General features: G+C 37.1%; 1 protein-coding gene across 3 annotated transcripts; it reads left to right on the top strand.

Annotated features, from left to right (window-relative positions):
• LOC140776115 (ARM REPEAT PROTEIN INTERACTING WITH ABF2) lies at window positions 1-26,992 on the top strand. 3 transcript variants are annotated; one of them, XM_073119694.1, is made up of 19 exons: window positions 1-411; window positions 520-671; window positions 1,072-1,244; window positions 1,333-1,453; window positions 1,551-1,625; window positions 4,279-4,373; window positions 6,290-6,365; window positions 6,463-6,570; window positions 9,370-9,498; window positions 9,658-9,726; window positions 9,853-9,912; window positions 10,050-10,173; window positions 10,273-10,421; window positions 17,870-17,933; window positions 18,086-18,165; window positions 26,125-26,183; window positions 26,266-26,383; window positions 26,463-26,587; window positions 26,681-26,992. In XM_073119694.1, the coding sequence occupies exons 1-19, from the start codon at window positions 138-140 to the stop codon at window positions 26,769-26,771; spliced, it is 2,142 nt and encodes a 713-aa protein (XP_072975795.1). In that variant the 5' UTR covers window positions 1-137; the 3' UTR covers window positions 26,772-26,992. The 3 variants fall into 3 exon arrangements, with proteins under 3 accessions (XP_072975795.1, XP_072975794.1, XP_072975796.1); XM_073119693.1 differs by having other exon boundaries at window positions 4-411; window positions 26,119-26,183; XM_073119695.1 differs by having other exon boundaries at window positions 7-411; window positions 10,282-10,421; window positions 26,119-26,183.

Raw genomic sequence — 26,992 nt, 5'->3', positions numbered from 1 at the left:
ACCCACCCTCTCCCTGACACTTCAAGCCCTCAGAGAGAAAACCGGAAAAACCAAAATAAAGCAGGGAAGTGAAACCCTTGCCTGCCTCGCAAGTCTCTAAGCTCTTCTTCCTTTGAGTCCAAGCTCTCTCGTCTTCCATGGAGGAGGAGCAGCAGCGCCAGAGGAGGAAGGGGCAGAAGAGGAAGCTGGAGGAGGACGCGGCGGTGGCGGCGGAGGGGTCGGAGGAGGAGGACGAGGACGGGGAAGGGGAGGGTGGGGAGGGAGAGATCTGCTGCCGTCACTCTCATCAGGCTTTGGCGCGAGAGGTTAGGGCACAAGTGGAGATCCTCCAGAGCAGCTTCTCTTGGTGCCTCTCAGATCGCACCGCCGCCAAGCGCGCGACTCACGCCCTCGCCGAGTTCGCCAAGAACGGTAATCCCAAGTATACCGTTCCCAAAATAGTCCACTTCTTTTGGGTTAGTTATTCGTGATTTTACTGTTTATCTGATAGATCTGGTGAATGGATGTTGATTTTTGTAGAGGAGGTTGTGAATGTGATCGTGGAAGGAGGGTCGGTGCCGGCGCTTGTGAGGCATTTGGAGGAACCGCCCTCTGTGGGTGAGGGAGAGCGACCCTTTGAGCATGAGGTAGAGAAGGGAAGTGCCTTTGCCCTTGGTCTTCTCGCCGTGAAGGTATTGGCTGGCAGACGAGATAATCTCTTCAGCACTTTTCTGGTTAAGGCCAAAATTGTTTCTGTTTCATTGCCATCTTTAGATCTCGTGGAACTTAATCTTTAGGTTGTCAAACCCGCATCATCTATTGAGGAAGGTTAGGAGAATTTCCAAAAGGGAAGTCATTTATGTTGATAAATACTTATGGTAATTTTATATTTTTGTAAGAAAGAACAAGTTTTCATCACAGTTTTGGTGTAGTTCTTAAGTTGAATGCAATATAAGGACACTTGAACTATGACTTAATAGTTTAATGTTTATAATTCAACAATTGATCAACCTGTTACAACTGTATGTGCATTTAGTGGCTTAAAATGCTCCCCAAATTTATATTATACTGAGACTTCCTTTTTTGCAACAGCCTGAACATCAACAGCTTATAGTTGATGCTGGTGCTTTGCCTCTGCTTGTGAATCTCCTGAGAAGGCATAAGAAGGGTTCCAACTCTCGGGCTGTTAATAGTGTTATTAGAAGAGCGGCTGATGCAATAACTAATCTTGCTCATGAAAATAGCAATATAAAGACCTGCGTCAGGTTTTCTTTCATATTAACTTGCGCAACTGTTGATTCTTTGCATCAGTGTCATGTGCATAGTTATACTTAGATTGCTTCCTTGTTTCAGAATTGAGGGAGGTATACCACCTTTGGTTGAATTGTTGGAATCTTCAGATCTAAAGGTACAGAGAGCAGCTGCAGGCTCCCTTCGGACTTTGGCATTTAAAAATGATGAAAACAAGAACCAGGTCAGTGCCTTGGCTGATATGGAGTTTCTATTTACTGATGTCAAATGTATATTGCTCATTATTTTTGGTTTTTGTTTGATCTTTTTCCTTTTTACAGATTGTAGAATGTAATGCTCTTCCAACATTAATTCTCATGCTTCGATCTGAGGATGCTGCTATTCACTATGAGGCGGTGAGGTCTTCTTTATATTTGAATGACAATCGAGTAATCGACATTCAAAATAATGAGATGATACTAATACTAGGACGGGGTGTCATACTATATATATTATCTAATACATTTATATTGCTGATCCCATTAAAACATGAGATTTACAACACACTCATTTTCTAGGTTTCAAATGTAAGGGTTGAATTTTGGGAGATTGAGACGACCAATGAAAGGTAGCTTAGGCTATTTTGAGAGAGCAATAATCTGGGTCCACAAGATTGATTTATACTTGAGTTTTAGAAAATGCTAATATAACAATTGGGAGTTTTTTAAGAAATGAATTGGGTAAGGTACGATTTAACATAGGCTTGAGAAATCGAAATTTCTCACTTAGTTGTGTGGGTTATCCTTAGAGGAGCATTGAATGAGAGCTTGGTTATCTAAGGCGGAAGACTAACTACGGGGTCCAATGAAAGGTAGCTTAGGATATTTCCAGAGAGCAATAATATGGGGTCCACAAGGTTTATACCAGAGTTTTAGGAAATGCTAATTGAACAATTGGGAGTTTTTTAGGAAATGAATTAGATAAGGTAAGTTCTAACATAGCCTTTAGAAATTGAAGTTTCTCACTTAGTTGTGTGGGTTATCTTCAGAGGAGCATTGAATGAGAGCATGGTTATCTAAGGCAGAAGGGTAACTAGGGGGCTAATATCAAATTAGATATTTCAGATTAATTTACTTTTGCTCCTACTTTTCTAGTTGAATTTGAGAAATTATGGTGCAATCATGCAAGTTCACAATTGAGAGCATGGATCAGCCATTATTGCAAGCATCAAGCATAGACAATCTTAAGGTAAAGTTATGCTTGAGAAAGTAAGACTGAGAAAGGAAGATTGAACATGAAAGGTGTAATCATCCTCACTCTAGCTTCCATGAATAGTTCCTTGAGTTTAAGTCTTACATTGAAAAAGTAATCATTTTTTCATTACTATCTTAACTAACTAACTATTCTAAGGCTTTGGTTGGTTAGAGAGTAAAATTATTCAAGAATATGTTAATTGATTTTTTATATGCAAATTGGGTACCTACTTAAGTTTATGCATATCTTATTGCTTGATTTGCAAGATAATGATTACCTTGGACAAGATGTTGGTTATTTTCTATGTCAATTACAATATTGCCCCTATGAGATTTATTAGTTCTAATCTATTTTATACATTTAAATGTAGAAAATTGATTTATACAATATAATGATTAAATGCCAAACTATCAATAAAATATATTATATGATATCACAAAAGTGTTGTTGAAGTTATTATCATGAAATAACTTTATATAATGATAAACTAATAATTACATTTGATATTTTTGTTCTTAAAAATGTTAAAAAGATTATTTTGGTAAAGGCAATATTATTTTTCGATAATAATTTCTTTTTATTCATATTTTAAAATAATATTTATTAGTTTATAGCAAGATATTATACTTATTATTTTATGAGGACATATTTGTTATTTCAAATAGCGTAGATTGGTAAATGGGTTACTACTTTCCTTATCCTTATTCACATTACCTTATCACACCCTTCCATTTGCGATAAAATTTTGTAAATAAATTATCACATGACTATCTTATGCAAGGCTGCCAAAATGTATATAAATAGGTTGTTATTTTCAAAATGTGCAGAAACAAGGCCTCATTCATAAATAAGTACCCCTTAATGCACCAATGAATGTTACCTAAAAGTTTAGGCCTTGTTTGGTTTGAGGCTAAACCTCGAACTTAATTAGTTAGTCTTATTTTTTAGTCTTAATTGTTAAAAAAATAAATTTGATTAGATATGAAAAAGATAAAAAAATGTTTGGTTATTGAACCAGTTTAAAGGTCCCTGAACCATGGGGGAATCCCTAAATTTAAAGCAAATAAGGCCTTAGGTGGTTAGAACAATGAACAATGGTTTTAATCTCACTTTTGAGTTCCAGATATTTTTGATAGGCTTAAGAAGAGGACTTGACTTAAGTAGGTGTTGTTTATTTTTTTAATTTAATTGGCCAGGAAGGCATGGCAACATTCAAGCTCAGGGCCTTCTACCTAATACCATGCTACAATGAACTCTATGGTTTTTTTCTCATTAAAAACTGCACATAACTACTTATACATTATAGTATTATAGAAGGCATTTCATTCTGCCAGTACAACATAAGTACATAAATACATCAACAACCTATACTCCATCTGCAATGGATTGTTTGTCTAGTGCAACATAAATACATAAATGCATAATGGGAGATATTAGAAAACATTATCTTCTTTGATAAAGGTATACATCTTTGGTGGTGGATCTACTTGATTTTTCATTACATTCTTCTCAAAAGGATCATTAGTTTGCAAATCTTCTCTTTCCATGAGATTGTAGGGTAATCCAATCTTTTTTTCATTTATATCTTTCTCTAGTTACTTGCATGGATTATTCTGTTTAACAAACCTGCATTTATCATGATATGTAGTTAATTTTTCCATAGGATGAGTAAACAATGAATCTATTTGTTTAAGAGTAACATGAAACATCTAGATATATAATTTTTCGGTTGTACAAGTATGTGCTTATTCTCTTTCTTGTGTTTTCCACTTTTATTGACATAATGTCTTTTGTTGTTTCTGTGCTATATCTTAGGTTGGTGTAATTGGAAATTTGGTTCATTCATCCCCAAATATCAAAAAGGAAGTTCTCGTTGCAGGAGCTTTACAACCGGTGATTGGTTTATTGAGGTACAACTAGCAATTTATAAAGTTGGCATCATCCTTGTTATTTCTTAAATAGATAAATGATTGTTGCTTTAGTAACAATCTAGTTTCTCGCCAAGTTTTGGGATGTTTGACTATTGCTTTCTCATGCATTTTGTTATCATTTATTTGGATTCCCTTTCTTGATTGTTAGTTTTTGATAACTCATTGCAGTAGTTGTTAAAGAGGCTCTTTATGAGCTTCAAAAATCACATTGTTCACTTGTTCTATAATTGATTTTTCCAAGGTTCTAGGCATTAGTTTCAGGATCGAGTGCTTAAAAAACGATATGTATCGGCTGTATTAGCCCTTCGTTTTGGGTGATTTAGTTGGGGATCGACTAAATCAATTGTATTGGCTGATTTGTTTCAGCGATTCGGATCGAGATTGGTTGATACTTGAATCCATGATTATTTCCTTACAAGGGTCTTTTGAAAATGTTATTAACCATGATAAAGTTAAAATAGAAACTAGGGATTGAAGTTTCGGCCAATCCCGATACAGATTGACCATTGGTTCGACCAAAAATAGGGTTGTATGGGCCGAGTTTCGCCCTTTCTAGCCCATATTTAGTACAACTCACTTTGACTTTTTTGAGTTGGTTAGACTATTTCTATCTTGTAGGGATGAATGATGTCCCTATTATTGTCCTCTCTCATCCTCTCCTCTCTCTCCCACGCTTTTTCTGCATGACATAGTCTGTGATGTCGACAGATAGTGGACTCCACTATTGGCTTCCTCAATCTTTGGCGACCTCCGACAAATCTTTCTTTTCTCGCTTTTGTTTTTTTTTGTTCTATTCCCCTTTCTCCTCTCTCTCTACCTCTTTCCTTTGCTGCTGCAATAGCAGCCTTATATGATTACCACTACAGTAGAAAGGGAGTATTTTAGAATTTTTTTGTACTTAAGAGGGTCAATATGTCACGAAAAGTAAATAAGGGTTTATGTGGAAATGGACAATAATTTAGAAGATCGACGTGTAATTATCCTAAAAAATAAAGAAAGCAGGAGGAAAGAGGGATCTTGCTTTAATAGTTTGCATATCACTATTTTTCTATTATTTTTTTTCTAAAATTTTCAGATTTCATACATTTTATAATAGTTTTGCTGATTTTACATAATTAAAAAAATAGATCTATACTGAAACGGTTGATATGACTAATACGACCAATATGTATAATTTTTCTAGGTAGTAGGATATCCAGAAATTGATAGTTAAAACCTTGGAAAGACTGATGTGTTTCTGCCAAGTTGAAGATGGTAATGAAATTTACGGCGAATGTGTTTCCAAGTAAAATGATATTAATTGCAAAGGAAATAACATTTAACTAAATTAAAATTTATTAATGTCTTCAGGATTATTAGTAACTTAGCTATATCTCGCTTAGTATGGTATCTTTCACCAGCAGTTCCCAAGCTCAAATAAAGGAGAAGGGTTGTGTTAGGCTGCTTGACAACAATGTGAAAGTTGCCACACACACGCATGCGCACAAAATTGTTTGTCTTATTGATTGGATTGCTATCCTTTTTGTATGTATTCTTAATATAATGACCAGACTAATAATTGTTGTTTTATGACTAATGATCTGCCACATTTTGAAATGCAACTTGTGAATTCCTATGCTATATGTAATACTTAAATTTACTGAAAGTTTTCTTTACATAAGCTTTGGAATATCATTGTAAAAATCACATGAGAAGGGCAGTGGTAATGTAGAGGCGATTATCAATGTTTTCTTTTCTCATGTTATATCTTTGCTAGTTAGCTTGTTAAGATCTCATTATTTTATTGTTTTCTCTTGATCTGCTTCTTTATTCAACTGCTTTGGTTCACCTAACTCGTTCAATAGTAACTTTTTCCCTATTTACAATTTTTTTGGATCTAACAAAGTGGATGGCAGTTCATGCTGTACGGAGAGCCAAAGGGAGGCTGCTTTATTGCTGGGCCAGTTTGCTTCTGCTGATTCAGATTGCAAGGTGCTTTAGTTTATCTAAATATCTATTTGTTCTTTCCAAAAAAAGGATGCCATATCTTAAGTTATATCCTTTTCTTGAAACTTCTCATTGTCAATAGGTACACATTGTACAGCGAGGTGCAGTCCGGCCACTAATTGAGATGCTCCAGTCTCCAGACATACAACTGAAGGAGATGGCAGCTTTTGCGCTTGGGAGGCTGGCCCAGGTTGTTCATTTCTCAGAGAGTTATTCTTGGTGTTAGTAATCTTCTAACACCATCAGTTAGTTTTAGCCCTTTGAAGCTATTTTAATGGTTTGATGTTGCTATTTTGCTTCTTGATTACGGCTTTATCTTTGAGCTCTAACTACTTGCTTCATTCTATTCTACTTTTTCTTGGCCTAATTATGCATATCAATTAATACTGATTTTGTTGTTGTATTATTGTTAGCAATTAACTCATTATTGTTCTTGTTATGAGATTCTCTGTTGTAGCTCTTCATGAATGGTGAAAAGATTAAATGTTCATGCATTCGTAATGGATGTGAGTCAAAGTCTCTGCCTTATACTATGTAGTATTTTTAGATAGCATAAGAGTCTTATACAATTCGTCATGTTAAGCTTTAAAATGGTAGACATTGACATACTGTTTAGAAGGATAAAAATATACTATGTCATGCTTCGATTAGTCTTAGTAGGTGCAAAATTCTGCAGAAACTTGTCGGAGTGGCACATATCATTGAAATCAAATCTCATTGGTGAGAAAGATAGATCATGTTGAGAGAAATGGGTTTGAGTGAGGTTTAATTGCATTCAACATGGTCAGTTGATTGAGTGTTGTTGTTGAGACATAAGAGAGTTGTTCTCCCCAATTAGGGCTGTTGTAAAGATTGTTGAAATCAATATTTTAAAAAGCATTAGTGCTATTTTGGCAATCAAGACATTGCATAACATATATGTGGTATGTTGGCACTTGCAAATGCATATAAGGTAGGGATAAAAACTAATATAGTCAAAGTCTAAGTTGAGTTCGAGTTCGAACTAGCCTGAGTCTTTGAATTATAGGAATTTAGTACGCTGTTCTGGAAAAATGATCAACAAATGTTCATATGGTGTCTGCAAAATATGAAACCAAAGAAATTGATTTGGTTACGTTGTGATCTACATTTTTCATATTCAAAATTTCTCTAGATTTAAACTCTGTCCGGGCAGAATCGTAATCTAATCTGAGAAAGATATAGGAGATTGTTTTTGATAAGCTTATTAGTTTGTTTCTTATTCTGTTTTAATTACCGTAGGACTCTTTGTTTTAGTTCTTTTAAATAAGGTCTTATGACTTGTATTTTAGGTATTGAATTATTGAATGAGTAGATAGGATTAGGTTTTTAATTTATAGGTTATGTTTTAATCCTAATCCTTAATCAGATTTTGATTCGCAGTGGTTTGAAATCCCATACCTTGCATACCTTTATAAGGACCTTGCTCATGGGACATATGCTATGTTCTATGTTTCCCTTCTCCATTCCCAAGTCAAGGGTGAGTCCCATGCGTCAGTGGCGAGGCGTCTGATTAGAATCTCTCCTACTATTCCTTAATCGGAGAACTTACCTAACAACCACAGTTGAAGTCTAAAAGCCATCATTTTCTAGGTCAATTTGTACCCGTATTTGGGTTTAGCTTGAGCCAAATATTGGGAAATTTTGTATGGCAAGGAAACCCACTTTTGAGTCTGCATAAAATCAAGTTTTTTAAAATTTGAGCTGTCATACGTCTTGTGAAGGTTGTCCAGCAGGCAGCAAGGCTCTTAGGTGAATCTCAATGCATGCACACTTTGGATTCAGCTTGTAGTATCCTTGGGGCGGTATTTGCCTGAAATCTTTCACGTAGGGCAGATTCTTAAAGAGCATGTTGGTTCGCCACACACTACAGGAAAGACAATTAGGATAATTCAAATTCTGCATATGATAATATATTTTTGGACTAACAAGTTTTATGTAAGCAAGTCAGATCAACGGAACATGATAGCACCATACTCTACATGCACCGCCAGCTTTAGAGTATTAACCAGCTGACAGACCTGACATGCACTATTACCAATTTGCTATTCTTATATCCCTTTACCTACTTATCCCTTTTATTATGTTATTTTCCTTGATCTAGTGGTAATAGGTTAGAATCCCAACTACAGGCTTCTTTTTGGGTTACCTTTGACTTGAAACCTATCTACCATGTTGGTACCGAGCTACTATATTGGTTAACAACCCTTGGGGGTTGGGCTCACATAATTGGTTTCAAGCTACTGTGTTGGAATCTTTTGTGAGATTTTAATTTTATTAATTTTATTATTAGATTCTTGAGTGGTTGATTATATGATTACTTTGCTTTAGTTTTGAAGATTGCGTAGTTTTTCTGGCAATTTCTCCTATAAATAATTAGTTCTCGAGCTACATGATAAAAGTAGAGCTGCAGGTGCTGCATTAAATTAATTGGCCTACCTAGGTTGATAAATTGCAACTATTCTCCTTGAGTGCCATGATATCTTACTTTTATCTTAGAAGTCATGATTATATTGTCCATTCTCTTCTTGCTATTTTCTTTTTGTTTTTACACATTTGTGAATTCTTTTGTCATACAGTTGTCCATAATTAAACATCTCTAGCTAATCATAATTATGTAAACCTCAATTGTCTATTTCTTGTGCCTCATATTTGATTATCATGCATCTTTATCCCTGTATTTTATATTTCAAGATATCCTAGTGGTAGGCATTGATTCAGTATGGCTGTCTTTGCCTTCTCTTTAGTTTCTACTTAGCTTATTTTGTATTTGAAATGTAAGCCCCTTCAACTTTCTCCTGGTTTTATTTTAACGTTGTTTGTTTCCATATAAGCTATAACAAGTGTTGTACTGGTATTTAACTTTCTCACCCTCTTTTTTATGACTTCTTTCATCAATATTGCAACTCTTCCATTCTATGATGACTGAGCACTATATTATCCTATCTTACCAGTTGATTTTCTATTCTAGGACACCCACAACCAAGCAGGAATAGCTTACAATGGTGGTCTAGTGCCTTTGCTAAAGCTTCTTGACTCAAAAAATGGCTCTCTACAACATAATGCTGCATTTGCTCTTTATGGAATTGCAGACAATGAAGTAAGCTTAATCTACTGGTTACTGATAATATATTCCATTTGGATGTTCACTTTATTTGCTTTTAAGTTTGAATACAAGAACTGTTGAGATCCTATTTCTTTTTCCTACTATTTGGTTTGCTTGTTGTAAAAATAATTAATATTCTTTTCCCTCTTTCAGGACAATGTCTCTGACTTTATCAAGGTGGGTGGTGTTCAGAAGTTACAAGATGGAGAATTCATTGTCCAGGTATATGAACTATTCCAATGCTTCCAATAGCTGTTATTTGTGTAGTTTCTTCACTTGCAAAGAGCAATGCAATTTGGCGGACTTTCTTAAGCCACCCTTTATTGAGGATGATTAATCTTTTCATAGGCAACAAAAGACTGTGTAGCCAAAACATTGAAAAGATTAGAGGAGAAGATTCATGGACGGGTGAGCTCTGTTTGCCCAGTTTAGGACCTTTTCTGTAATATGTGCTGATGTTAATCTAAGTTACATTTACATGCATAAATGTTGAAGTCATCATATTCATTGACAGTGAATGTCATGTTATACCATTCCTCTTACAGGTACTGAAGCATTTGCTCTATCTAATGCGAGTAAGTGAAAAGTCTGTTCAAAGGCGTGTTTCTTTGGCTCTTGCACACCTTTGTTCCCCTGAGGATCAACAAAAAATATTCATTGATAATAATGGTACTGTATCTTGCCATTTCTAATTTTCAGACCTGTTGTAGAGCTCTTTTATTTATTTTAGAAGGGTACCTTTGGCTTGCTTTAGCAAATCTTTTTCAGTAACTGCAGGTCTTGACTTGCTTCTTGAGCTTCTTGGTTCCACAAACACGAAACACCAACAAGATGGATCCATAGCATTGTACAAATTAGCTAACAAAGCTATGTCACTTTCTCACATGGATGCAGCACCTTTATCTCCGACACCACAGGTTTGTAAGAACAGCAACCATTTGTTGCTAATTTGAACTAGTTTTAACTACTAGGTTTATTTTGTAACATAAATGACTGATTATTGGACAGTATACCATATTATTTACTCTAGAAAAAGTTCTCCAGAAGCTTTGACATATGTTGTCTTTTTTCCAGTTGGTCTAAGATTTCTATAAATGTCCAAGTTTTTGTGTTAACAGGTCATAGTAGCATAACTTTTTTTTTTTGTGTCATATGTAATATATCTATCATCACATCAACCTAGTTGTTAGCATATTTCATTCCTGTAAAATTTGGATTAAAACTGATCTTATCATTTTTGGTGATAAAAGATACAGACTTTAGGTGCTTACAATTTGAGTTCTTTTGACTATTATAAGTTAGCCAATTTTTTTTATCATGTGTCTAATTCATCTCGAAACTAAAATACGACACTAGGTGAGATGCAAAACTGCTGCCAGGATGACAACTCCTGAATATAAGTCGTTGACTGGATCAACAATATGGAAGTTTGAAAACCTCTACGAAAATTACTAAGTTGTATGAGAACAAATTTCATATAAGTCACTTTCTGGTTCAGCTATTTCTAAATATAAATCACTGAATAGAAAAATGACTTATATGGAAAGTTCTCTTTAAGACATAGTAATTTTCTACTTTCAAATTTTCATGTAAGTCACTTATCCGATCCACGTCTTATATTTGGAAATCGTCGTCCTGATTAGTTGTTATGTTAACGTGGCAAAACACATCTAGTTCTGTGTTTAAGTTTTGAAGTGTACTAGCTGTGTAAAAAATGTTTGGGAGCGCGCTAGTTTGGTCAAAAACTATTTTCAACTTTGTATTTTCATATTATTTTGGAATTTTTATGATAACTAGGATTTTTATAGGTTTTTAAACTGTAACATGAAGTTTATTTTGCCGTTTCTTTTTATTATTCCCACTATGCATATTCTCAAGTACATACCTATCAAGTGTTAAGACAGTTATCTGTATTCCCGTATATTTAATTTAGGAAGAAGTCATACAGATTACATGTCCTGAAATTAGTATGCGAATTCTCATATTTTATGATCCAGAAAGAAAAAGGGTGGGCATAGGCTTGTGCAATCTATGTTGCTAGATGCTATTCGGTTTTTTGTTTTGTTAAATCTATGACCTTTGGAAGTGTTTATTTTACATAGTTTTATAGTTGTAACTCATGTAAGCATGTTTCCACTTTTATTATTGATTTGAATAGTACCACTCAGACTCTCCACATTAGCTGGTTCTGTTTTCCATTCGGAATTCTTCTCTGATAGAACTATGTACAAGTATATGAAGGAATAAACAAATTTTATTGGCAAACATCTTATGGCAAATAGAGTTGAATTTTACTTGATTAATAGCATGTACAGATCTGTGCCACTATGTTCTTTTTGCCTTGGATGGCTGGATAGAGTTCAATTTTTCTTTAGATGTCTGATGGAGAAGGTCATTGCAGTCTGACCTTGTTTGCTTTAAGTTTAGGGACCCCTCTTGAATTGGTTCAATAACCAAACATTTTTTGATCGTTTTCATATCTAACCAAGTTTATTCTTTAAAAAATCAAGATTAAGAAATGAGACTAAACAAAGCCTAAGGGACTAGTTGTCATGCCCTCAATAAGATATTCATGAGCTGTTAGAACATCGCATAGTAGGCGAAGACATTTTATGATCACCTTTACCAATGTAGACGAGAAGAGAAGTCAAATAGAACTAATAATTTATTCTCTAAAAATAATGTGTTATCTATCATACACCATCTCTCCCTAAATAGAGAACAATCCTAAAACAAATAAAATTCCTAAAACTACTAGGAACCCAATATAGATAGACAACTAACAACTATTAGGAAATTAAAAAAATAGGGAAAATACTCATAAATAGGAAATTTATATAGGATATCCTTTGAGATTAGGAATCTTAAAAAAATTTCAGAGACCTTTGAGAATAGGATTTGTATGGGAAATGATAATTAAGAAAGTTTGGTACTACATTGGAAGGTATCCAAAAGATGAATTAGACCATAGTGTGATGTGATCCGGGCTTGATCGAATCAAATTGGAGGATATTGAGCTTAATGGATTGAGTCTACTTTATCTTATTAGCTTAATTGTTAGTCGGAGCCCTATGGCATTTAATAATTTACTTATTGGCATTTGCTAGCTTTCTTATTGCTTGATTAAGAGTCCTAAAAGGCTACGCATGCGTTAGTTTCCTTAATTGCTTGAGTAAGAGTCATAGTAGGCTAGGACTTGTTTAATTAGCTAAGTCTAGTTAAATTAAGTTGAATTAAATTAAGTCTGAATTAAAATAGGTTAACCTCTATAAATGTGGAGAGTAGCCCTTTTGAGGATTATGCAAGTATTGAATTATTTTTCATAGCCCTTACTCTCTCTCTCCTATGATTCATCTTAGCCAACCCTTATCTTAGTGTTTCAGCCACCTCCCTAGTCCCTTAGGACCGACCACCTTCTCGTCATTCCTTTCTCTTACTCGATGGACTCCACTAACCATCAACACCATCACCACCTCACTGTCACCATTACCATCGTCATCATTGCCACCACCACCACCACCACCACCACCACCACCTAACACAATTCACCACCATTTAGCCAAGCCCTCTATTCCTGGCATGGATCCTTCCACCACCATCACCACCTCACACTAGCAATCTCCCAACCCTCCACACCTTAATTAAGCCCTAATCAAAGCCCTCCATTAGCCCCATGCTACCACTGTATCTCCTAGCCACAGCCACTACCTTGCCGTGTAGGTTGTTGCGTGCAAGTCAGGGCTTTGAATCATGAAGCCTTATTCTATGGCCTAAACCCAATTCAAACATTAGCCTATCTCTAGCTAAGGCCTTAACCCTCTTCCACACCAAATTTCAACCTCAGACTCTTCCTCTAAGGGCCCGAACTAGCCCAAAATCCTACACAGATCCGACAGACTTGTGCTAGCCTGTCAAGTCTAGGGCTTTCACCTATTTGATCTATCTCCTAGCAAAAGCTTACAACCATCTCTAACTAAGACTTGGACCATCCTCTAGCCAAGTGGCAGGCCCAGATTTGAAATTAAAGGGCACAAGGCACCCAAAAGCCTTAATCGGTCAGATTCATTCATCTAGTCAGACTTGGGTGTACGAGGCCAAGGTCAGAGCATAGTTAATCGGACCAGATATCGACCACAAGAGCCATATCGTTAAAGCATCATGAAGATAGTTGCATGGCGATCGAGGTGATAGGTTTGATCGTACTGCCCCCTCCTTCAATGATGGAAGCATCACCTTCCACCACTCAAGGACAGTTTGAGTAGTCCAGATGATGGCCATGTTGCTAGCCTTTATTATGGAAAGCAAGGGCAATGCAAGCCTCCACTTTGGACATGCAAAGGATGATGCAAGCTTCTATTGATGCGTTGAACCAAGCTATCATCAGCTTGCGGCATCAAGGCATGACAACAGAGGTTCCTTTTCGCCAAATAACCCCTTCACCCCCTTCCGCACATAATGGAGAGGGAACCCTATTGCTCACACTAGCAGTTAGGCGACTCGGCATGCCTACAGATTGTTTCCACTCCCTCTTGAAGATGAGGAGTATTGGGAGGATTTTGATGAGTCAATGCCTCGACAACCTTACCCTAGGGCTGTTGCTACTCATATTATAGGAGATCGTAGACATGAAGGTCCTTGCTGCATAAGGATTTATGGCCGAACGATGAGGCTTAAATTCCCCAAGTTTGGCAGTGGTGATCCACTCAATTGGATCTATTGCATTGAGTAATTCTTCATATACCACGGTATACCGAAGAACTAGAAGCTGTTGTTCACGACATCCCGTCTCGAGGAAGTCACGGCCCGGTGGTTTTAAGCTGGTTGAAGAATGAGGCCTTTTGACTCGTGGGATGAGTTCACTGATTAGACAGCTGATAATATAATTTTTGATTTGGAGAAAAGACGCAAGCAACACACTTTGAATATGAAGATTTCTAGGATATGCTTGCAAAGCTGACTCAAAAGATGACGGTCCAGGCCTACCAATGGGAGTTTGAGTGAGTGATCAATTGAGTTTGTGGTGGAGTAACTTGGGTTTGAAGAGCACATTCATTAGCAGCCTCCACCTCGACATACAAGCCGAGGTGAAGGGTGCTTGATTTCGGAGTTTGGTAGAGGTCAATCACAGCTTAGATGTGGTTCGGATCTGATCAAATCAAATTGGAGGACATTGGGCTTGATGGATTTGTCTAATTTATCTTATTAGCTTAATTGTTAGTCAACGTTCTAGAGAGTTTAATAATTTACTTATTTGTATGTGCTAGTTTTCTTGAGTAAGAATCTTAGAAGGCTATGCACGTGCTAGTTTACTTAATTGCATTATAAGAGTCTTAGTAGGTTATGACTTATTTAATTAGCTAAGTCCAGTTAAGTTGAATTAAGCTAAATCAAGTTAAATTTGAATTAGAGTCGAGTTAGCCTCTTTAAATATGTACAGTAGCCTTTTTGAGGATTATGCAATTATTGAATTATTTTCCTTAGCTCTCTTTCTCCTATTGTTCATCCTAGTCGACACCTACCTTAAGGTTTCGACCATCTTCCTCCAACCGCCGCTCTCTCGAGTCCTTTAACGTCGGCCACTTTCTCTAATTTCTTCCCTTCTATTACTCGGTAGACTCTACTACCACTAACAATACATCATCTTGTTGCCGTCACCATCACCATGACCATCACCACTGCCACCACCCCCACCACCTAACCCTAAGTTACCACCACTCAGCCAAGCCCTCCGTTCTTAGTCTCCATCCTTCCACCAAGATCACCACCTCATGCTAGCAATCCCCTAACTCTCCACGCCTCAGTCAGGCCCTAGCCAAAGCCCTCTATCAATCTCAAGCTACCTATGGCATCGCATTGAAATTTTGGTTGAAACTGAAGTGCCAAAGGTGTCTAAGGGTTTATGCGATGCAATAACAAAGTTGGATTAAAGGGACACTACGATGATTAGGCAAGACTTGAGCTTATCTGTTGCTGGATAAGCCTTAAGCTTATATATTGTTGAATAAATAAGGATAGTGGATAGCCTCTCTTGATCTTATCGTTAGCTTCCTAAATATCTAGGAAAGATATTTAGAAACCTTAGCAGCTAAATTTTCTTTTGTCTATGTAAGGGCTTGAACATTTTACTTGTAAAGAATCTAAAGTTAGTGAATTGAAATAGAAGTGAGAATTTTAGCAAAGAAAACTTTCTTCTCTAACTTATTGAAGTCTCTTTCCTTTTTTTTTTGCTTCTAAACTACTTTTACTTCAAGGCTTATTTCATCTCGTGAAGAACGTGGAGTGTCGCGCTGACTAGCAAACTGATCGAAAAGGTTTAAGTCTGAGACAAGTGGTATTAGAGCCATCTATGATTCACTGTTGTGATTGACGAAGTGCTGCTGCGATGTCTTCTTCCGAAGCGGCCATCATTCATGTCATGCTCGAGAAGAAGCACCCCAAGAGAGACAAAAGCAAGGGGCCCCTTAGGGAATTTGTACCCGTAGAGGATTGTATGTTTGCGCTCGAGGGCTGCTTTAGGCGCTTTGACAATTGACTAGAGATGTTAGAGAATTTCAACATAAACTTAGAAGAAAACATTCGAGCGGTGGAAGAAAGCGTTCAAGCTTGCGATAAATGCTTTCAAATCTCAATTTTGCGAGTTCAAGGCTGAGCTTGATAGATGAAATAATGAGTTGCTGAGGCAACTACCTATGAAGAGCTTCGATCTAAAGTCGACGAGTTCGACGGTCTAAAGTTGAGATTAAGGAGGGCTACCGTCACACCAAATTCTCCCCACCTGAAATGGAAACCTATGTTATCCATCAATAGAAATAAGAATTTGAAACCATCGACTGGTCTAGGTATAAATTGTGTTGTGTGTGTTGTGTGTGTGTGTCTGTGTCTGTCTGTGTGTGTCTGTGTCTATGTCTATGTCTGTGTGTGTGATGGAAGTTGGAGATTAGAGAGGGGATACAGTATCCAATCTGAGTCTCTGATGCAATGATCACAGCCTGTGGTTGGAATTACATCATGATTTCATAGGAGCATTTCCCATCCTAGGTTTCTAAAGTCTGCTTTTGTAAATAGCACACTTAATAGGTTCCATTACAATAAACTTTGTCACGACATGAAATAGGAATTATGACCGACCAATCATCTCAATATGTTTGAGATACACGAAGCCTTATTAGTACTTTCTACGTGTATGATGGCAAAATAAATAAATAAAATGAAGATCTGCTTTATTTAATTTAAACTAATTGCAATAAACATAAAATAATGTTAATGTTTTATAGTATCTAAACAAAATAAATAAAACTTCTAATCTAAAACATAAAATCCAAAAGAGCGGAAAAGTAAATAGGTGAATCCTAAGTGGAGGTAGAGTCCGGGTATATCTCGCTCAGTCACCTCGTTGATTATTACCTGAGATAGATAAATAAAAAAAAAATTCATGAGCCAACAACTATAGCTCAGTAAGTGGACGGTTCGCCGGTCGCGCCCTTAGCTCCCCAACACCCACACGGTGCCATCGTCCTCGCGAGGTGGAGGAGAACTCATCATCGACGGTCGACGTCGAGGCCAACGTCGATTGGAGCCAGGAGGGCTCCCTAGAAGACATTACCGACACCGGCTTGGAGCACGAAGCTTCCGGTGACGATGCGGTTGTGACCCGAAGCCGCTGGCCGGCCTGATTTGCCGACGAAGCCGAATTCCACGAATTAGGTAGTTCTAATTTATCTCTTTAAATTTAAATTAAACTAGAGGGATGAGAGAGGGCTCACCGGGGAGGAGTGTGGTGGTCCCAATTTCCTCCGGCGATGTTCCGACGGGCCGAACCCTCGTCGCGATTCTGATGGTGAGAAAGGAAAGAAAACAGAGGAGAAGAAGAAGGCTGGTGGGGTTGAGGAGAGAGAGATTTAGGGTTTAATTTATAGATTAGAAGAGGATCAAATCTAATTCGATTCGGATTAGATGAAATCCTTTTTCTACACCTCGTTTCGTGCCGGAGAGGGAGAGGGGAGGGGCTGCACGTGTAGAGCACGTGCACCCTCCTCTCTCAACCCCCAATTAATTTTTTTTCCTGGTTCTGACAAACTTTGTTAGGAAAATTGTTAATTGTTAATAGAGAACAATTCATCTTATATAGCTGGCTAGAGACTTCTGTTAAAAACTCACGACATTCATGGTAGGATCATACTGCAGAATTACAAAATGAATCAACTGATGATAGTCTAGGGGATCGTTGGCTGTTCTACTTCTTTACCTAATTGCACTCTGTTCTTTTTTTTCTTTTAGCAACATTTTTTGGCTATTTTGGTATGTTGTCTCATAGAATGCTTCCTGATCATTCCTGATGGATACTTTTCATCTGATTCTGTTGCAGGTATATCTTGGTGAGCGATATGTCAACAGTTCTACCCTTTCTGATGTTACATTTTTAGTGGAAGGTTGTTAGTTATCCTTGCACTGAGTATTGGTATTATCCTTATGATGCTTTAATTGTCCCAATTCCTATCTTCTTTCGCACAAACTCCCCCTTTGGAATTTCATTATTCATGGTTGAACATGTAATGATGCATAAAATTTTTGCCCATTTCAGGAAAGCGTTTCTATGCACACAGAATCGCTCTACTTGCTTCATCAGATGCATTTCGTGCAATGTTTGATGGTGGATATAGGGTGCGATTTCCAATTATCTTTGTTTATGACTTTATGCTATCTTTGGAGACTTAATGAGTTAATTCTTAAGTGATGCTTGCTATTTACAAAGACAAACAAATATAATTTAAAATCATGAGGTACATATATATCAGATTACTAGTTGAGAAACAATTGCAAGAATAACTAGATTGCATTTGACAGGAATCAGACATATTATCTTGGAATGATTATTGTTGTGGAACTACTTGATTAGTGCAACATAATGTATAGCTGTACGTGTTATTGAAAATTTGAAATTATATCAGAAAAGATATTTTTCTCTCTCTCTAGTCATTTTGCTGTTTTATTATTGTCATAATTTAGTTTTGCTGATCTGGTAAATCTTATCAAATGGCTCCTCCATGAATATCAGATGTATTTATCACCTGTTTTTCATCACAAAACAACCTTGAAGGTGATATAAAATATGATGAGAGACTGACTGGAATGGTGTCAATTCTGAAGCTATTATTGCAGTTCAAGTTCCAGAGGCTTGGAATAAAAAATGTAATATACAGGAGAGAATTTTCTTGAGCTTAGCATATATGTTGTAGACCTTACATCAAGAAAATTATTGTGGTAAAGATAAATAGTTATATCTGATATGAATGTTGTGCGAGCTGCAAAACCAGAATTGTCTACAAGGTTGATAGTTGTTAGTACTTCATATTTGTGTTTTGTGTTTTGTAGTTTGCAGAGAGAATAGAACCTTTCAGGCACTTTTTGTTTAACTTTAAGGATGATAGTCCATAGGGCTAAAGTTAGTTCTGGTCAGGACTACTTTTAGTAATGTTGGAAACCTCTAGCAGAAGCCAAGTATCTTCTCAAATTCAGATGATCAGTGTCAAAAGTTTGGTTTGTCTGGTCAAAACCTGACCGGATGTAGTATCAAGAGTGAAATAATCCACCTCTAAATACAGTCTCTCACTTGAAAGAAAATCCACGTGGTTCACGTGATCTGTTGCCTGTCGGTAGAAGGCTTCCACAAGGTATTCAAGAAAGATCTAAAACACCACAAATAGTTCAAGCAAATGGTTCAAAATAGTATTCACAAACCTCAGCAAGTTTTCATGAAATATATAGGCAAAATACAAAGACTCAAAGATGTGGAACCCCCTTAGGGGACCAACTAGACAAAAAAGTAAGAAACTCCAGCAGAAAAGATCAGCTATTTTTCAAAACCTGCATCCTCTATAACTCTAAAATGTTTTCACCAAATGGTGGTGAGCACATCGCCCAGCGAGTATAACCCAATATAGTCTAAGAGTAATGTAAATGTATGACAAATATACTGATGTAGGCTCATAAGTATCATAATAATACAGTAAAACATCATTGATTTGATTTTTGAAGGATATCTAAAATAATTTGCAATGGATTTCACATAATTACAAGATACAAGGAAAACATAATAATTTGATTACTAAATTCAGCTCCTTATTCAATTAAGATAAGCTCACAGAGTAAAGACCATATAACAATTCTCTTTGCTCATGTAGAGCCTTGATATATGCTCACATAGAGCTATAATCCACGTAACAACATTAACTAAGGAGGGATAGTCATTTAGCTGTAATGCTGTCGGTACATGCTTAACGATGTTGTATGTGACCAGTTGTTTGTGACCATTCAACTAAGGACTCTAGTCGTAAACTTATATCCCCATCTCCATAATCATAATCACACATAGGGGAATTGTCACGACCCGATATAGGAATTATGACCGACCATGCACCTCAATAATAATAAAATTTTCAATTTGAATAATATCAATATTTCTAAAATTAAGAAAAAACTAAAAAGATCTAAAATGGGTTAAATTACCCATTGGATTGCGCTGGGCTACTTCTAGCCAGGCCCATTCCAAAAAAAAGAACTAATCGGACTGGGCCGAGGTCCTAAATTTTTTTTTATTGTTCTTACAGGAATAATCAAGAGCACATAGTTCATCATTGGATGTCTTGACTCTACGTTATCAGTTGCTGTTAGAATATTAATTCTACCTTACAAACATTATTCCACTATTATTATAGTCTAGTCTCCAATGAGGTAGTGTGATTGCTTGAATGTCAAAGTTAATGGCATCACGCGTAGACTACTAATAATATAAGTACAATATTATATGCTTCACCAAGCCCTGGGCTGAGTGAGTGAAAGGTACTGTCTAATTAGGACTTGACTAACTAGTCATAAATCTAAATGATGCAATATCTTCTATCATGTAATTTATGTCATGATTATCAAGACCTATACATATATCGTAGATGGATGCATGAGTGTTTCATACAAGAAATATGTAGTAATTAACAACTATTAAAAACATGGAAAGCATATTATCATACATTTACAATATCCATTGATTAATATAAGATTTAACTTGCCTGAACGTGTCTAGAATACACTAGCTCTCCTTAACTAGCAAGCTACTCCAATGTTCGAAGATTCTTCTTGCACAGTATTGATGTGATTTGAGTCAGAATGGACCACTTTATGGGCATTAGGCTCATGGCATGAGTCACTTATCTAGCTAGTTATTTAATTCAGCACTAGGTTTAAGTTATTTTCAGTTTATGTTAGTCGAGTTGATTTATTGATGGACTTAATGTGGTTTGGTTAATAATTATGGTTTGGGTTAACCAGTTAGCTTCCAATATAAATTGTGGAGCGTAACCTGGATTAATTATTTTTACTAATTAATCAAGTTCCTACTATCACCTTTTTCCCCTCTCAACTTAGCTCTCTCCTTTCTTCCTTCAAACCCTAATTGAGCAAGCCTCCCTGGTAGGGTTGAAAACGGATCGGATAGTACTCAATCCATATTTGGATTCATATTTTTGGTCCGGATACGAATTCGGATATGGATATTTGACAGATCTCAAAAGTTAAAATCGTATCCTAACTAAATGGATACAGATAATTTTCAGATACAATTTGGATAACTCTTGGATACAGATCGGATAGTTTTCGGATGCAGATCGCATAGTTTTTTAATACGGATCGGATCTTAAATGGATACATATCATATCTTAAATGGATTATGACCTTTCTTTTAGATACAATTAACACAAAAAATAATAAATCACTTCAATTAACCTTTAATACGAATAGATTCTACTTCTAACTTAACGAAACCCAATTGACTTCAACATACAATCACTCCATTCACATTGACTTCAAGAAAATTAAAACAACACAAATTCAAATACAAAGTCCAGACAAAAGTAGAAGTTCACATTACCTTCAAGAAAATTAAATTAACATAGTTGCAAACACGATCTAATAGACGATAGATTAATAAAGAATGTAGACTTACAATTTTACTTTCAAAACAAGACTTAGATGTTCAATGAAAAATGAATTAGAATTAGATAATTGCAAAACAAGAATTAGAGTTAGATGTAACCTTACAATTTTACTTTCAAAATAAGAATTAGAATCAGATAATTTTATTGAATCCAAAACAATTAAATAAACCAATTGCTAATTAAGAAGTATAAAAGAAGATTAAAATAAACCAATTGTTAAAACCTGCATAACTAGATAATTTAACTCTTAGCTATAAATCAAAGTACTTATAAATAGATAATTTAATTCAAATACCTATCAAATTACCTATAAATTGGTGAAGTAATGGAGCTTGGTGATGGTGATAGAGTGATGATGGCGGTGGAGCTTGGTTATGGTGAGATCAATGAGGGAGGAGACGAAGATTGGTTATGGTGAGATCGAGGAGGGAGGAGGCAGAGCTTGGTTATGGTGAGATTAAGAAGGGAGGAGGCAGAGCTTGGTGAAGCAGCTACATGACGACGACAGAGTGGTGATGGCGGTGGAGCGTGGTTATAACGAGCTTGATAAGGGAGGAGGCGGAGATTGGTGAAGCGATGAAGCTTGGTGACGGTGACGGTGACGGAGTGGTGATGGCGATGGAGCTTGGTTGTGGTGAGCTTGAGGAGGGAGGAGGTGGAGCTCGGTGACATAGACGGTGTGGTACTGGCAGTGGAGTTTGGTCACGGCGAGCTTGAGGAGGGAGGAGGCGGTGCTTGGTGAAGCGATCAGAGTGGTGATGGCAGCGGAGCTTGGTCACGACGAAGAAGCGATGGTGGTGGGGAGCCAGAGAGATGATTGCGACGGAGGAGTAGAAGACGTCAATGGTAGCTTTCGCCTGAGTAGTCAAGCGGGTTTTCTTCTGTTGGAGGCGGTGGATTGAGATGGGGAAAGAGTAAAGATAGAAGGGGATGGTAGGGTTAGTGAGGTCTGTGTTAGGCCTAGCGAATTAGGTAGTTGCGGGACAAGTTGTTGGGTTGGGCATTTGGGTTAGTTAACTTAGTTATTTATATTCTATGATTACATGGATATCCGATATTTGAATTCAAATCCGAAATTGATAAAATTACTTGTATCTGTATCCGAATCTGAACTTTTTTTAAAAATAACTATTTATATTTGTATTCGGATCAGGTAGCGGGTTGAGTCGGGCTTAAATTGACCTATTTTCTCGGCTCCTCCTTGGCTATTGACTCCTCCCTTCTTTCTTTCGTCAACCCTTCCCATCTCTTTGGGCATCGACCACTTTCTCTCTCTTCTCTCTTTATCATGTTCGTCCATTACCTAGAGTTATTCATGTTTTGGCCATCATCACCATCTTCCTGTTGGCCCTATCCATCCCGTGCTCCCTGACCTCCGATCACTGATCTGACAATTTCTTTCGATCTAGCTATCCAAATCTTGAGATATTGGATTCATTAAAAAATTGTCTTTTAAAGCTACAATAAATCCAAATATCATAAGGTTTCAACGGGTAGATCATTCAAAATATCACTAGAAAGGTTCGCCCTAGAATTTGTCACAGCCAGCCATACATTTCCATCGCTGCCACTATGTCCTTAGCCTTATCGCACTCTTCCACCACCCTGTTTACCCTAGACCTTCCCTATTCTCTAACCTTTAACCACACCACCACATCTTGGTCTCCATTTAAGACCTGCAAAAACCATTGATCTAGAAATCCTCCTCGCTACTGTTATAACGATATCATTGGAGTCTAAACCTCCTCCTTAATCTCTCCTCCACCAATCCCTGCTATCACCACCTACTTAGACCACCTTACCCTGTTCTAAATCTGCCCCAACTCCGTTATCCACATCCAAGCTCTTGGGCCCTACTAAAACCTCAAGCCGGTCTGTGCTCAATCATGAGACGGTTTTTGAGAATAGGTGCTTAATAATCGTGCCTAATAATTTATGAAAATAAAGCAATACATAAAAGAAGTAAACTTAGAGAACCGATTATCTTCTTCTATGGTTATAATATTAATCAAATGGGCTATCGAGGCTAGAATTTTAATTATACCTAGTCACATATATCAAATGCATTAATACTAAAATTCAACGATAGTCGTGCCACAGGCATGGACTGTGCCGACTATCGCCCGGCACGACATGACACGTGAGAGGAGAGAAAAAAAGTAAGGGATATTCGCTTTTGCCTTTGCAGTTGTCATCGTTGCTCGTTGCTCGCCGTCACTTCGTCGAGTGCGCTACCCTGCCCGAGAGAGAAGAGAGAGAGAGAGAGAGAGAGAGAGAGAGAGAGAGAGATAGGTGGGGGGGGGGGGTTTAAAAACTTAAGTTGCGGGTGGCGACAGATAACTCGACGACGAGGTGGATGGTGAGCGGCGAAGCTATTAGGAGGGATGTCGTACAACACCCCTTATGCCATATGTTGGTATGCCGTCGGCACGGCCATCCATGCTAAAATTATAAAAAATAACATGTCTAAACATCTTAAAAATTAAGTTATGTATTATCCTAAACTTGTACTAATAAAATAATAGAAAATAATTTCTAGGAGATAAGTAAAACAAAAAATGAGTAAAATAAACAATTAACTATAATTAGGCCAAGTTTTGGCCCATAGGTTTGGACTGGGCATAAGGCCTAGTTTGCCATTGGTTGAGGAAGTGGGCTACAAGCCTACTTGTAGCCCACTAAACTCAAAGGGGGTGGATTGGGCCCAAGGGTCTAGTCCATGACTGGCTTTCGGTGTGGGCTACGACCCACCTCGCAGCCCAACAAGGAGTTAGGTTGGGTTTGGCCCCAACCCTAACCCCCACCCTCACCTATCTTCTTCCTAGAGAAGAAAAAAAGGGAGGAAGTGGGAAGTGTTGCCGACGATCACCATCGTTGGCAGCCGAGTGTCTCCATGCTCCCCAAGGTTGGGAGTGTAGCAGTGCTTGGATGGTCTGGGAAGTGTCGGAAAAGAGAACAAGAACGGAATGAGAAGGGGAAATTGAGCTCGTCGGTGAGAGGAAGGACTTTGTGAATCTAAAGTGCAAAAGGCCTGGAAACGGTACGATAACATTCTACGAAGTGAGTAGTGTGTTCTCGAGTGATTAAACCATCGATTGGGGTGGTCGATGGTGAGAAGGGTACTCCATGGCCGGCTACTATGGAGGTTTTCTCTTCGGTCAAAGGGCACGAAGGACACTAGTCTTGAGCATCTAATACTTCAACTTAGGCGCGACCACTATTGTCGATGATGGCCGGGTGCAAGCCGAGAAATCGGCAATAGAAGGTGATATGGTGTAGCCTCCCACGCACACCATGGGTACCTAAACATGGTACCCATGGCAAGAGGGCAAAAGTAACGGAGCTTCCCGGGTCGGTTGGTGATCGATCCGAAGTTGCCAGCCAGCAGATTTCCCTGATTAAGACGAAATAGTAAAACTAGGATATAATTACAAATACTTAACTTAGAATGAATTAATTAAAATGGGGGCTATTTGGCTAACTTAGGGATTGTTTTGAGGGACTTGAGGGTAGGTGGCGAAAAAAAATGGAAAATGGGGGAGCTTTTTTTTTTTTTCTTTTTTTTTTCTTTTGGGTGTTACAAAGAGTTTCATAATTCCCATAGGATTCCCAATCTCAAAGTCTTTGTATTTAGGTTTCCTACTTAGTGTCTTTTCTAATTATTTGGTTTCCTAATATTGTTAGTTTTCTTTCTTGGTTGCATTCCTAGTAGTTTTTAGGAGTTCTATATTCTTTAGGATCGATCTCTATTTGAGAATAGATGGTGTATGTTGAACACATTATTTTTGATGAAATTGATTGTTAGTTCTGTTTTACTTCTTTTTTCTCTTCTCTCTTCTATTTTTGTGACGTGATCACAAAAGCCTTCTCCTGCTGTGCCAAATTAGTACCACTTACTCTGTTCCCTAGATTAACCCTGCTTTTCTATGAATATTTCTTAGAAAATGTAGAGTTTGATTTGACAATAGCAAAACTGGACCATAAGCAAGCAATGCAGATTGTGAGATAAAAGAATTCACCAACATTCATATATATATATATATATATATACACACCATACATATATGAGTTAATATAACCAAAATAATTGAGCTTCCAGATTTATACTTTAATGTTAATATATTTACCTTCTATTATATTGTTTCAACTAACCAGTTTTGTCTATGCAACACAACAGAATGCCAAGGCAAAATGATACAATACCACAAGCTATTAATGGTAAGAAGTTTCGGTTTGGTTTGACCCTTAAAAAAAATGAATATTTTAGGCCCAAATAGAATGGTTTTAGCCTATTGTGGTCCAAAATAAATGTCAAAAGACTCAAAACCAGAAATCTTGATTGTTTGGGCCTTAAGCAATGAGTTTCAGCTTTGCTTTTCATTAAGTTCTGGCCATTACTGTTCCGTCTTGGATGAAACTTCAAACTATTAATTACTTGTTGCTACACTACTTATTGCTCTTGTTATATTACTATGTTAACTATTAACACCACCACCACCACTTCTGCTGCTGTTACTACATTTAAAATTTGTTTATCCATCTTTTTCATGTTGCAGTCAATCATATTTTGTTGGCACTTCTGTTTGATCTCTGATTGGATTTTGTTTGCCCAATAAATTTCATCTAGGAGAAGGATGCAAGAGACATCGAGATACCAAACATAAGATGGGAAATATTTGAATTAATGATGAGGTCAGTTTATGTGCATAATTCCTCTTGATTCATAAATATTATTCTTTGAGGTTTTATTTATTTTTTTCCTTTCTATTTTCAGGTTCATATATACAGGGTCTGTTGATGTAACTACTGATATTGCGCAAGATCTCCTTAGAGCTGCTGATCAATATCTTCTAGAAGGACTGAAACGCCTCTGTGAATATTCCATTGCTCAGGTAGTTAAGTAATTGCAGCTTCTACTCCTATTTAAGATTGGGATCTGACTAAGTTAACCAACCATTCTTGTTTTCTCAGGATGTAAATCTGGACAATATCTCGAGTATGTATGAATTGTCGGAGGCTTTCCATGCCATGTCTTTGCGGCACACATGCATCTTATTTATTTTGGAGCAATTTGACAAGATATGCATGAGGCCCGGGTATCTCTCTGACACTAATTTGGCTTCTCTGTAGGAATTTTATCTTTTCTTTGATTTATTATTGCTCATCAAATACATTTTGGAGTTATGCAGTTACTCTCATCTGATCTTGCGCATCATTCCTGAGATCCATAACTATTTTGATAAGGTTCTTCAGCCAAATCACAGAAATTTGCGGCCATAGATCTTTGCTTAGGTCGTCCTTGACTAACAAATGCTACTGAGAATTGTACAGTTAGAATTTCTGGTGCTGGACCGGAGGGATGAGAACTTGCTCTTTAGAGCCAGAGTAATGTTCGATTTCCACTAGTGGCAAAAAATTGTTGAACATTTGAATATTAGAGAAAATGTTTTCAGCCCGTCTAATTTAGCATATAATAGTTCTCAACTATCTTGTGACTGCAA

This window comes from Typha angustifolia, chromosome 14 (assembly GCF_048772165.1).
Source record: "Typha angustifolia cultivar Huaian chromosome 14, ASM4877216v1, whole genome shotgun sequence".
Taxonomy (NCBI): Eukaryota; Viridiplantae; Streptophyta; class Magnoliopsida; order Poales; family Typhaceae; genus Typha; species Typha angustifolia.
This window is presented reverse-complemented; position numbering and strand designations above follow the sequence as displayed.